The 14,236-nt window shown below is 40.2% G+C and overlaps 1 protein-coding gene across 11 annotated transcripts in view; it reads right to left on the bottom strand.

Moving 5' to 3' along the window:
- LYST (lysosomal trafficking regulator) overlaps positions 1 to 14,236 on the bottom strand; it is a 252,313-nt gene that overhangs the window by 77,452 nt on the left and 160,625 nt on the right. For all 11 annotated transcript variants that reach the window (XR_007460678.1, XM_049644953.1, XM_049644958.1 and 8 more), the window contains 7 exons: positions 12,315 to 12,446; positions 9,047 to 9,662; positions 8,154 to 8,331; positions 5,869 to 6,038; positions 4,110 to 4,340; positions 1,619 to 1,785; positions 821 to 973 (listed from right to left, as the gene is read on the bottom strand). Coding sequence is in view for 10 of the 11 variants with exons in the window: in XM_049644953.1 (XP_049500910.1) it covers positions 821 to 973; positions 1,619 to 1,785; positions 4,110 to 4,340; positions 5,869 to 6,038; positions 8,154 to 8,331; positions 9,047 to 9,662; positions 12,315 to 12,446 (1,647 nt within the window). In the remaining variant the exon portion in view is untranslated. The remainder of the gene's footprint in view (positions 1 to 820; positions 974 to 1,618; positions 1,786 to 4,109; positions 4,341 to 5,868; positions 6,039 to 8,153; positions 8,332 to 9,046; positions 9,663 to 12,314; positions 12,447 to 14,236) is intronic.

The raw sequence follows: 14,236 nt of genomic DNA, 5'->3' as shown, positions 1-14,236 counted from the left end.
TATGTGCTAAATCACAGCAAGTCCTGATGTCACATGCACTCTACCCACACCCGAGCCACCGTCTTCTTCTGTCTGGACCGCTGCAGTAGCCTCCTACCTGGACCCCTACATTTCTTGCTCTCCGCTAACCCACTCTCTACACACAAGCCAGAGCGGTCTTTACAAAATGGAAACCTGCTTATGTTAGAACTCCCCCTTAGGATAAGATCGTTAACGCGGCCTATATGATTATCTATGCACTGGCCAGTGCCATCCTATACAGCCCCATCTGGCATCGCTCTCCTAAATCTCTCCAGAGTATTCCACTCTGGCTAAATGACTTTATTTCAATTCCCTGAAGCTTAGCCTTTTCCTGCTGTGTAACATTCCTTCTGCCTGGAAAACTCTTTCTCTGACTCTCTACCTTGCTAGCTCCTTTTCTCTCACCGTTTACATCTACACTGAAATCTCACTTCCTCAGATACTTCCCTAACTCCTGATGTAAACCACGTTGCCTATTAGAGCCTCTACTCTGATCCTCTACATTTCTCTACTATTTTGTAATCTCTACAAGTGCAGAATCTGTGTCTGCTTCTAATCATCACTGTATCTTCAACATTTACACAGTGCTTGGCACACAGTAGTTGCTCAAGAAATACTGAACAAGAACAGCACTGAAAGAAATCAGTAGAATGGTTTTTCCAGGGAGGAAACCTTTCTCAAATTTTGTAGTTTAACTTTTTAAACTAAAAGATATTTTAAAAGTGTGAATGGCATCAGAGTACAGGAAAGTCATGCCACCCTCAATTTATAATTATTAAAATATTATTTCAGTACTCACCAGCGATGCTCTTCCGCGGTTGAAATATTGCATGATGAGGAGGAGAGGGTAACCGGAATGTATCTGCAAGGTTTTCAGAGTCATGATTTGCTGTGGTCCTTATAAATTCCATAGCAGCTTGGAGAACTCTAAACTGCAGTGCAACAGCCATACCTGAAAACAGAAGACACTAGAATGTTTTCAAGCTATGTGGATGTTAATTTTTTACACTGAGTTGCTTTTTATTTTCATGTAACATCTAAACTGCCAGTAATGTTTTATTAGACATAGATTTTAAATTTTTGATCAATATGGGTTCCTGATAGTAGTAAACATTTTTAAACTGCCTTTAAAAGAAATTTTAAAGCAAATTTCCAAATGATCACTATAAAAAAAAATTCAATGGAAAAAAACTAGCTCACAAATTTATTTCCTCTTACATCGTTGTCTTAAAGAACAGGCTTTTAAATATATAAGGCAAAACTGAACCAGAAATTGTCACATTTCATAGTTAATATTTGCCATTAAAGAAAACTAAAGAGGATTTTTATTCAACATAAACCTTTTAGTTCTACTTGGTAAAAAAAAAAAAATCAAACTTTTTTTAATGATGTATTGCCAGCTACTGATCATATGAACATATCGTTTGTTTAATTTTTGCCACCTAAAAGACTTCTTTTTAAAGCTGATAGATATTATCATAAAATGAAGGATGAACCTTCAGTAAAATAGCTTCCACAAGAAAGAGATTTGGTTCAAATGACATTTTTGGCTCCTCTATAATCGCAACCTCGGAAATCCATAAAAACAAAATCTTACTTTGTGTCCTCTTGTTTTTGCTATTTTGAAGATAGCCAAGCAGTACGATGAGGTCTTCGATGACTCTAAAATACTGGGGGCCTGAGGAACTGCAGGCATGAATGGTCACTGCTACGAAAAGCTGTTGTATATCACAAGCAAGCAATTTGTATTCATTCAGAGGAACGCTAAAGAAAAAGAACAGAAAACTTAAGGCAAAGAGAACTGGTTTAAATTCTTGTTCTTCCGGCATTTGCTCACCCATTCAGTATTTATTCGTGCCTACTGGATGGTGGGGAGTTTGAATTGCATGCTAGAAACAGAAATGAGAAAACATGCTTTGACTCCTGTCAAAACGTCTATTGTCTTTTCTTTTTAAATGTTTGTTTATTTATTTATTTTTGTGTGTGACAGAGAGAGAGAGAGCGCGAGTGACAGGCAGGCACTGAGAGAGAGAGAGGGAGACACAGAATCCGAAGCAGACTCCAGGCTCCGAGCCGTCAGCAGAGAGCTCGACGCAGGGCCCGAACCCACGAACCGTGAGATCGTGGCCTGAGCCGAAGTCGGATGCTCAACCGACTGAGCCACCTAGGTGCCCTGAAAAAAGTCTACTGTCTTGAAGAAGACCAGACAAGGAAAGAGAGAACTATGAACAGTAAATGGTGGTAAGTGTAACAACAGGGATTGACACACTATACACCATGGGAACACATAGATCCCACATAGACCCCAGGAAAAGTGAAGATTTAGTAGGTGTGAACAGGGACGTTCTGAGATGGCTCCTCAGAGAAGGTGAATTTGAATGCATTACTTAATCTCTCTGAATCTCACACCAAGTTATAGTTATTTTAAGGATTAAAGGAGATAATAGATTTGAACATCTGTTAATCAGTTATAAATAATAAATATGAATTAGTTACTTCTGTCCCTCAATTAAAAAAAAATTTTTTTTTAATGTTTATTTTTGAAGGAGAGACAGAGTGTGAGTCGGGGAGAGGCACAGAGAGAGGGAGACACAGAATCCGAAGCAGGCTCCAGGCTCTGAGCTGTCGGCACAGAGCCAGATGTGGGGCTTGAACTCACGAACTGTGAGATCACGACCTGAGCCGAAGTTGGAGGCTTAACCGACTGAGCCACCCAGGCGCCCCTGTGCCTCAATTTTTAACCTTGATAACCTTAGTATATGATAGTAAGCCTGAATACTTCTCACCATTTATTTTTTCCAAATCAAGCCAAGAGTTGGAAATGGTAACTGTTTGGGGTCACTTAATAGGGTAGCATGTAACGACATTCAGTAAGTACAAGTTATTAAAACAAAACAACAAACAACAACACACTACTTTCAGAAGCCCGTAGGCAACTCTTCCCAAGTGTTGTGTTATAACACATGCATTGTGTTATAATCAAGACTACGTATTTTGAGGAAATAAAATACTTTGTATTTCTTATATGCCCAGCACACAAATCCTGAACTGAATAGGTACCCCCCAAAAATTGAACGGAACTCAGTACAAGGAGTCTCTCTTGTACTCAGAGAGGCTCCCTGGCTTCTGCCTTCTCTTAAAGGTTACTGTCTGCCTTCTCTTAAAAATTATAGATAATATTTAATGCCTTAATGTACAGTAATGTGCTTCTGGAGATTTATATTTTAACATTACGCTAATAAAAATGGTATGCTGTACATCATAAATGCAGAAACCAAAGGCACAAAATCCAAGTAGAAATATAATCTCCTCACATATTTTTTAAGGCTGTTAATCAATTTGGTAGGCAGCCATTTGCCAATGTACTTCTGGAAATGAGAAATTAATTTATGGTAGTAGAAAGTAGGAGAGCATCACAGTTCAAAACATAAGTGTTTGAAGGGAGACAGGTTCAGTTTTAAACCCTGTGCTACCCACTAGCTATGTGATCTTCAACAAGGCTCTCTCTCTTTCTCTCTCTCTCCAGTCCTCAATTTCCTATTCCTTCTGGGGATAATAACTTTTATAAGACCATTGTGGAAGCGTGGTAAATCTATTTAAATACAGTTAAATTTATTCAACTTGCCTTCAGGTTCTAAACACCTAAAAGTAGGCCATATACACATCTTCCTTTTCAGTAAACTTGTTGAAAATGATAGAAAATATGCCCCCTCCAAATACAATTTAATTAATCCAATCTAATTAGTTTGGTAGGAAGGATATTCTTTGAAAGTGTTTTGAAAAATCGGATGCTTTAATGTTAACCTATCACTAAAGTCTTTCCTTTCTAAAGTATTTGTCAGATGACACAGTTTTGTTTTTATTTTTGTTTTAGTTTTTTGAGAGAGAGACTGAGCGCAAATGGGGGAAGGGCAGGGTGGCGGGAAGACAGAGAATCTTAAGAGGCTCCACGCCCAGTGGGGAGTCAACACAGGGCTTGATTCCATGACCCTGGGATTATGACCAGGGCCCATATCGGATGCTTAATTGACAGGGCCACCCAGGCGCCCCTCAGATGATGAAGTTTTAAATAATGATTTAAAACTTACTTTTCTTCTAATCCATTCAGGGCTGCTACTGTATTACATAACACGTACAGTAGACCATTATCCAATAACATATCTGCTACCTTAGAACAAGAATTTAATATTTGGAGAAGCAGTAGGAGAGCACTATGCAAGAGCATGTTGTCATATAGAGAGGTCTCTATTAGTCCCAGAACAGGAATGACAGACCACTTCTGAAACAGTCCCATGTTTTTCACATCTTCCAGATCAAATCTGCGAGAAAGAACACACAATCAAGAGCACGTTAGAAGCAATTAACCACTAAACAAGGAAAAAGGATTGCAGTGTGGGTCATTCTGTTAACTTGATTTTGACGCTATAAAAAATAAACGTGGAGAGAAAGGAATCTCAACCTGTAAGATCACTGACCTCTCCAATAAAATACAAGCATTGCTAGAAGTCTGTCCCAAGTTTGTAAATATACAACATTCAAATGAAATATGATACAATTTCGTGGTTTTTAAAATTTTTAAGCTTATTTATTTTGAGAGAGAGAGAGAGCAAGAGCGAGCGAGTGCGTGTGTAAGCGGGGGAGGAGCAGAGAAATAGGGAGAGAGAAAATCCCAAGCAGGTTCCGAGCCGTCAGCGCAGAGCCCAGTGTGGGGCTTGATCCCACGAACCGTGAGATCGTGACCTGAGCCGAAATCAAGAGCTAGATGCCTCACAATTTCATGGTTTTTAATTGACTTGCTTTAATTTGTCCACAGGCCCCTTATGTGTCCAAAAGAACCCTACTTCAGGGGTCTATATAACAAGTGCATAGGAAGTTATTGTTAATTGACTATTAATAAAACTATTAACAATAAACTAGCATACAATTACTAGCATAATCATGATAACATACAACATACATAATTTATATAATAATTATATACTATTCCATTAACATACAATAATAATGATGATGATGATGATGATGATGATAGTATCCGAGAGACAGTGAACTAGTAAAAAGAGTTCTGGTGAAAGGAACGAATCCTGAGTTCCTGTCCCGAGACTATTTGCCTCTGTGATGGAAGGAAATGTAAGCATTTTGTACCTTATTTTCCTTAACTGTCAAATACGTGTGGTGACATCTGCCCTACTTTCTTCTCAAAGCTCTTGTGACAATCAAATGAAATACTGCAGAATTGCTTTGACAGAGCTAAAAGCTGTATGCAGATGAAAGTACTGTTGTCATTACTGCAATCAGTAAACTCCTCAAGGTCTGAGTCAGTCTACTTAATAAGCAGAAGACACCTAATAACGAGGAGACACACATTTCTCACTGCTTGAACACAGACGGGGATAACAGTTGCACTTGTGGCCCAACCAGGAATTCCAGGTGAGGGATGACTCTTCTCCCAGATGACCCGGAGGCTGAGGGACGGGGGAAGCCTCTCTAAGGATCAGTCATGTGATCTACTGCTGGGACAATCAGTCGTGTGATCTACTGCTGGGACAATGGGAGCCACCTTCTTTTCAGTTACCCTCCTCATGTTAACACTACATGTCAAATCCTAAACGATCACCTGCTTTCCTTTGATGAAGCACTGGTTTCTAGTTTGTAACTAGTGAATGAAATACAAAGGCAGAAGTTAGAAACAATACCACATGGAAAATAATAAATTGATTCACCTGGAAGTACTTTTAGAGGATTTTTTCTAAAAATGACCAAATAACTTTGTTAAGAGTCCACTTAACAAATTTTATTTTTAAGACAAAAGATCCCCAATGACGGTGGAGGGAAGAAGCCACTTACTCTTCATCAAGGCCAATACGTCGACCAAAGAACATTTCAATGAAGCATTCTAACAATTCCTGAGTTCCCCGGTGAAGATACAACTGGTTGGCTAGCAAGGAGAAGCCACGGTTCTTTAGGAATTTATCTTTTTGTTCCTTAGAAGCTCTATTAAAATATGCATCTAATAGCTAAGAAAAAAAAATTAAGACAATTTACATAATGCACTAAAATTTTATATAATGTACACAGATCAGACAATACTTGTAAGTTGTTATTTAATTTCATATGTATAGAGCACAGAAAGCTAAAAAACAATGCCACCTCCATAGCAAACCAAAAATAATCCTTGTTTCTGACTAGTTTGGAGTGCTCACACTGACTTTATCTTGGAGACCTTAATACTTTCGTTATGGGGAAACGAACATTTTAGTTGAGCATTGACACCTGGTAGATTGGTAACCTTAGTCGAGTAGAAGTACAAAAGCTGTGCTTTATTCTGAAGGAAACAAATCGGCGAGCCCTGTACTATCCTCTCTCTCCACACGTGTGTGTGTGCGTGCACGTATGTATCTCTCCTAGACTTCGACTTCCAGACTTCCGGATGGATTCCATCCTGAGCACAGAGCCCTATCTCCACCCTTCCCTAGCATCTTAAGTGCAACATGTGTAAAACTCAATTACTTATTTTCTTTCCACACTCATGTCTTTCGTGGTTCCCGTCTGAGAGCACACAGCAGTGCCATGCTCCTAGACTTCACGGCTAATTTTATCGGTGGCTCCTCCGGTCCTGATTCCTTACGTGTGATCACTCATTCCAGCGAATGCCTCTCAAATCTGGGTGTGCTCTGACTTGCCGCTTGCCCGAATCAGGAACTCATCATTCTCCCCTGGACTACGGTGCAAGCCTGCTAAACAGAACACTTCCACGTCTCTCTCCCCTGCGATCACTCCCTCACAGTGGTGACAGACTGACTGTTCTTCCCCAAACACACATCTGTTTGCTGCCCTACTTAAAAAGCTTTCTGAGTTTATAGCACAATACAAGATACACTTTTTGTATGGATCCTTCTCTGGTTCCCCCCATCACAATTAACTGCTTTTCCCACACTCCCATTCTTCTGTATTAATATTCCATTGAAGCACTCATCACCAGAAGTCCTTACGTTTTACTTAGTGGGGTCTATGTCTCTCTCCCTCACTGGACTATAAGCTCGTTGAATGCGGGGCTTCTATCATTCCACCTTGTATCCACTTAGCAACTAGCCCAGTGTTTTGTACCTGGGATGGAAGCTCAAAAAATACTGGGTTGAATTGCAAGTGATTAAAAAACATCCTACATCAGACGAACTAAAGAAAATGAGAATCGTTACAAGACCCTTACAATATTGGCCTGTTTTCTAACGGAAAGCATTCATACGAAACGCTTATTCATTCGACACTACGCTTAGTCCCTAGTATATACTAGACACAAGCTGCCCGCCCTCATGGAGCGGAGACTCCAGTGTGGGAGACTGAAAGATCAAGCACACAGGTCAACTAAAAAGATAATTACAAGACAAAACGAGGATGCTATGATAGGATAAATGAGGAGTAGGGTGCTAGAGGGAAGCTGTTCGGAAAGGTGATCAGGTCTCCGTAAAAGTGACACCTGAGCTAAAACCTGAAGTAGATGTTTAAGATTTGATACTACACTGCAGGGAAGGTTTCCAATGAACTATGTGTTCCTTATAATTGGTAGACTTAAAAAACGTATTGATATGAATCCATATATGGAGGAGAGCTTAAAATTGCACGATAATTCATATAAAAATATGAGAAAGAAGGAACCAACTACGGTTGACCCTTGAACAACATGAGGGTTAGAGGTGCCAGCCCCCCCCCCCCACAGTTGTAAATCTGCATATTACTTGACTCCCCCAAAACTTAACTACGAGTAGCTTACTGGTAACCCGAAGCCTTCCTGACAACAGAAACAGTTGAGTAACACACATCCTGTATGTTGTATGTATTCTATACTGTATTCTTACAATAAACTAAGCTAGAGAAAAGAAAGTGTTATTAAGAAAATCATAAGGAAGAAAAAATATATTTACAGTACCGTATTGTACTTATAAAAAAAAAAAGTCCGCATATAAGTGGACCCACGCAATTCAAAGCTGTGTTGTTCAAGGGTCAGCTGTGTATCAGTTCATTCTTCCTTAGACTAAAGTTTTAGGTCTACTTTAACAGATACATTCAAGTTTTAAATCAAACGTACATTTATTTTTCTGAATTAAAACAACGCATCTAGAACTGGCCCTTACTTTAATAACTCCTTGTTGTATAGCAGGTGATGGGTGGTTCACGAGGACTAAAAGCGTGTCTGCCTGGATGAGCTTGTCCATCACATCTGGAAGCATAACATCAGGCAGGATGAGAAGGACTCCACTGAGGAGCTCGTATAATCCACAGCAGATAGGTACCAGACAGTCTTCCGTTACGCTAAAACAGAGACCCCAGAAGTCTCGTGAACACAGTATCAGGAAGAAAAGCACACGGTGATTTCCTTAAGAACTGTGAGGAGCAGTAGTAATTTCAACATGTGAAACCAAAGGTCACACAATTAAAAAAAAAAATGTTGACCTGTGACTAACAACCTTGCCATCACTTGTTACCATTTTATTTCTCACCGACTACTTTAGGCACAGGGTCCACTAAACACCATTCTATTCCACAGCTATGATGTGCAAGAGGGTGGTGGTTACCAGCCGCTTGCGCAAGGGAAACTATCTAGAATGACATAAACAATTTGGCTCTTTGGTCACACTAGCCACGTTTCGAGGGCTCAACAGGCACACGTGGCTGGTGGCCCCTGTACTGCACAGCACAGGAGAAGCATCCCCACCACCGGGGAGACTCTTACCGGGTGTTGCCACTGGCTGCTATAAATCTTATAGTTTCCCTGAGGAGTTTTTCTCTAAATGTAAACCACAAGGCACTTTTTCTTTAGGAGCCATTTATGGTTTAGCCTTTGGTAAAACATGGAATTCAATATTATTTAGTATTAGACTAAAGAAAAAGGTACCTTTCTGTTTGCTATGAATATACATGTTGTATATGAGAAGTGATGTAAGACATTTCCAGAAGGGTAGACATCCTTCAAAGAAGAGTGAAAGAAAAAGTGGGGGCGGGGGGAGCATGCGAAAGCAGTGAGTACCTGTGAGTACTTGCAGTGCGGCTGGAGTTCGGCTCGTAACTGAGAGAAAAGGTGAAGTTTTCCCAGTCATCCGGGTTCCTGTCAAGGAGACTCGGCCAGCGTCCAACGGCTGCGGATCCGTTGTGTGAAGGAAAAGCCAGCCCCAGGCTTGCGACAGTGCTGTGGCTCTGTTGGAATGAGGCCAGTCCCTTCAGGTGATCAGGGCGGCGTGGGTAGGACTCGTCATCTTCTGATTTGGGTTCTGCTCCCAACTCTTTGTGATCTACTCTGACCCCCAGAAATTCCAAGGTTCCTTTTGGGACACCATTGACAGAGGCGCGGGCGGAAAGGGCAGGTTCCGTTTCACACACAGTTTTTGCGGACTCACAGCTACTGATGAATGCATCCTCTTTGTCTTTCTTCAGTGTCCCGGAACTCACCAGAGAATTCAGTTTCTCTGCTTGGGAAGCAATGTAATCATCTGCAATATTTTGTAACGCGTCAATACTACAACCCAAACTTCCATTCAGTTTTTGTGGTTGCATTTGAGGTGAAGCAGTAGGAAATGCTGGTAGGCTTCTAGAACGCAGAATGTTGGCGATCGTCCGTTGTGGGATAATCCTGGAGGAATTGTTTCCTGGAGAGAGTAGACAGAAAAACACTCGTTAAAAATCTACTAAGTGGGACCACTTGTGTCCTGCACTGTCAGTCACAACCACAGCAGTAACCCATTTATCTAGCGATGCTAAAGAATCCACGCAGGTTAACGTTAACTACTGCTTAACATTCTTTTTAAAAAAAAATGTTTACTTATTTTTGAGAGAGAGAGAGCGTGTGCATGTGAGCAGGGGAGGGGCAGAAAGAGAGGGAGATAGAGGATCCGAAGCGGGCTGTGCATAGAGAGCAGAAAGTCTGACGCGGGGCTTGAACTCACAAACTGTGAGATCAGGACCTGAGCTGAAGTCAGATGCTTAACCAACGGAACCCCATTACTGCTTAAAATTCTTAAGTGCCCCAACTATTTTTTCTTTTAACTACTTTTTATTAAAATCTCCCAAAAACGTATGTCTTTTCCTGTCTCCTTAACAAAATAACAGTGTTGACTGAATGATGCAAAGTCATTAGGATTAATGGCTCTACTGTCGTGAAATTAAGTGAAACTTAATTTGCCTCAGGCTAGCAGTCACTAGGATGCAGTTTGATATGGTGTGAAAGTGTGGGCTTTGCAACAAGATAGAACTGGATTCAAGTGATGGTTCTGTGAGTTAGGTGGTCTTTTAAGTACATCATTTAATTATTTGGGTATTCGTTTTTACAAATGTAAAAGGAGGGTTCAGAATATCTTCTTTGCAAGGCTGCTTTAAGGATTAAGTGAGATCATATTTGTGATGCTCCCAGCATAGTGTCTGGCATACAGCAGGTGCTCAATAAAGGGAATAATACCCATGCTTGCTGTTATTACTACTAGACCAAATGGCCCTAGACCGTTTTGTCTCTCATCCATTTCCGTAGTCACTTCTTCATGAGAAGCAATGGCGCTTTGTCTTCCTGTGATAGCTGTCCAGTTTGCTGCTTCTAGTACTCCATGTCCAGGGAGACCAGAAAAATCACTGCCATTCTCAGTGCACGGTGGTAAAGCGAGTGCTGTTCAAGGTGTGGTTTGTGGGCTAGCAGCACGGAGATCAGCACTACCTGCGCGATTGTTAGAAATGCATACTCTTTAGGCTCACCCTAGATCTACTGAATCAGAATGCATGAAGGAGGGCCCAAAGATCTGTGTTTGAACAACTTCTCTGGTCATTTTTTTTTTTTTTTTTCATGCTAAAACTTGAGAAGCACTGATATAGAGTAAACAGGCACTGGGTGAACTGTTTTAGAGCACAGGCCTTTTGGCAATAATAGTTCTATAGCTCAGAAGTTTTTCCTAATTATTTCTACATTTTGGCTGGAGGGCTAAGGCTGCCAAAAGATTCTGTTCAAAGGATGTGGAAAAAATGGGGGCATGATTGTATTTGAAAATGTACATTTCCTATAAAATTCCAAATAAAACTAGTTAAAACACAGCCTTAAAATACTATAATAAAAGGGCATAAAATGTGCTAGCAAATAACTGAAACACTTTGGGAGAGAAACAAAACTGGAAATTAATAGCTATATATATATATATATCCCGTCCTATCTATTCTTATCTCTACCTAACTTGCACTACTGATTAATTTATACTAGAGCCAAAGATAAGACAGGTTGGGCAGACAATAAGGGCAATGTCTCAGGCTAGAAGAGACCAGCTGTCAGAAAAGGAAAAGATATACAGCCGGTTGGCAACTAGGAAACACGTACCTACCTACTGTTTTCTCTATTAGAGATGAGGTAGTCTGTTAAGAGTGAATTAGGAAGACAGAAAAGTACTGTCTTAAAGATTTAAGCTTAAAGACTTGAATAGACTTGCTATGGAAAGAGAAGAGGGAATTGATTTTGAACTTATTGAAAAACTACAGGGCAGCATTAAAAGGCCAGCTACAGTTGGAGACCCTTGTAAAGACAGGGATTCTCTCTAGCAGCTTTCAGCAGTATGGGGATGGTTAGATGGAAGCAAGGCTGGGGTTTGTAGGTCAAGAATGCCAAAAGGCCAAGGGGACGAGGGAGCTGAAGACTGTGTCCAGGAAATGACTGGCTAATGAGATGTAGGCTGGATAGGGAAAATAGGCAGAAGGGAACACGGGATGGTGATAAAGAAACCAGAGAGGAGGTTATTGTCAGACAGTGGGATCCTGGCGTTTCAGAGGTGGGAGGTGTTCTTGATGAAGTCCAAGACAGAGGCATGCATATGGTGGATGAAGGAGAAGGAAAGGTACCCAGGGTCAAGGGGCGAGAGGTTGGAGCACCAGGTGGCCATTACGGGGCGAGTGAAATTGTCTAAAACGATGTTTAGGTAGAAGGGAGAGAGTAAGCCAAACAGTTTTTGAAGAAAATGGGAAAATAAATCAGAAGCTTAATGAAAGACGAATGACTATGATAAAAGGAAACAGAGAATTCCAGAACAAGACAGCACAAGCCTCATCTGTTTCCTAAGTTTTCTGCAGTATCTCTGGTTATACAGAGTGTGAGCCCTGATCCCAGAGAGTAGTGAAATGGATTCCTTACATATATTCTACAATTTTTAAGTCTAACCTTCCATTTATTTGGTCTGAATGTCAGTATATCATACTGTTACACATGCAAAATTTATTTACCTACAAATACTCAGCTAAACCAGGAAGGGTTACACTTTCATTATTGTTATAGTTACCTTCAGGGGGCGAAGCAGTAAAACCAGATGGGCTTATTACCATAAATCCAGGACTAGTAACAGACTTTCCTCCACTGCTAGAATGTCTCAGGTACATGATTGACTGTACTTTCTCCTGAAAGATCTTGCCATCTGGAATCAAAACAAATTTTTGAAACAGTAAAATTTTTTTAAAGGATGAAACAAAAATACAACTTTAAAAGCAAATCGTTCAATATACATTTTTACAAAAAGACGTTCAAAGTGAAAAATATGGCATAGCTTATACTAACGCACATTTGACATGTAAGTACACGCTATAGTTCTTATTACGTGTAGATTTTTTGACTATTATTTGCCACATTAACTTGTATTTTCTTTGAATTCCAACTACACTTACAGTTACTTTTATATTTTAATAGCTAACTTTACTCCTTGAGGAAAGTGCTATGTCCTGCAGTTTTAAATATCCCCTTCAATGTCCAATATGACTCAAAATTGATACCTCCAGCTTAATCTTCCTTTCTGAGCTTCATACACATGAATTCAACTGCTCGATTTATTGAATGCACCACAAATGCAACAAATCTAAATCTGAATCCTCTTTCTGTCCTAAATTCAGTCCTCCTGTTTTGTTCTCTGGTTCATTTGGCAGAAGTACCCATTTCTCAAGTATAAGCCTGGAGCCCCCCTTGACCACTACCTTGTCTTTATCCACAGCAATTCAGTCCCCAGGTTCTACTTGATTCTGTTCTTGAACTCTCCTCGTCCCTATCATAATGCTATAATTCAGGCACTTAAGCCTCTCACCTGGAGTCCTGTTGTAGACTTCTAAATGGTATTCATGATGGACATCTGGTCACCCTCAAATCCTCATAGCAATCAGAATTCCGTCAGATGTCAACTCCTGCCTAGAACCTTCCAGTGGCTCTCTGTTGCCTCCTTACCACTCTACATAAAGTCCAAGCTTCTCGTCTATGAGAATCTTCACAATCTGTCTCCAGACCCCTTACTCTAGACCCCCTGCCAGCCTTGTTTCTCCCATTACACTTCGGCAGCACCGATTTCTCACAGCTCCCAATCAAGCCATTTGCTTCATCTGGAAGTCCCTTCCCTTCAACTCCTACTCAACCTTTAAGACTCAGAGAAGACATCATCTCCTCCAGGAAACATCTCCTCACTATGCCCTACACTATGAGAAAACAAAATATTTATATCAATTTCCACACAATGTAACTAACTACTTGTTTATGGCTCTTTCCCCTCAACTAGCCTGGAAGCTTCCTATGGGACCGGACCATATCTTACTCATCTTTGCAACTACCCTGTTTCCAGAATCTTGACAGTGCTTTGCTCACTAAATTGTGTGCTGAACCTAACACAAAGTCACGTCGTTTAATTTCATTTGGATTTTTACTGCTGTTGAATCATTTTATTCATTTATTACATTCCTAAATGCCTGTTTTACCACCAGTTTCCATGCTAAACGTCCTATCTAGTTTTCTCATAGGTACGTTCTCGCTTGCTTTCTTGCTGCATTACATTTTCCTGGTTCTTTTAAAACTCTGATTATTCCATCCTTCTCTTCTACTAATTACTCTTTTTTATCATTCTGTCCTTAGCTTCCTTCTTCCTTCTCTGTGTCTACACTTTCATTCAGTGCTGTCGTCTATTCTCAGGGCTTCAAACTCACTTCTATGTCGGTAGTTTATCTTTCCTGGATCTTATTGTAGTAATTTACTTACATCATATTTTTTTGCTCAAAACAAATAGACACAACAAAACAAAACCCTTCAGTCACCCCTAAATAGAATATAAGTTCAAATTCTTTGGCATTTCATTCAAGGACCCTTTTAATATGGCCTCACAGGGCAAAATAAATAAATGGTGGTCCCAAACTATATATATATATATATATATATATATATATATATATATATATA

This window comes from Panthera uncia, chromosome D2, assembly GCF_023721935.1.
Source record: "Panthera uncia isolate 11264 chromosome D2, Puncia_PCG_1.0, whole genome shotgun sequence".
NCBI classification, from domain to species: Eukaryota; Metazoa; Chordata; class Mammalia; order Carnivora; family Felidae; genus Panthera; species Panthera uncia.
This window is presented reverse-complemented; position numbering and strand designations above follow the sequence as displayed.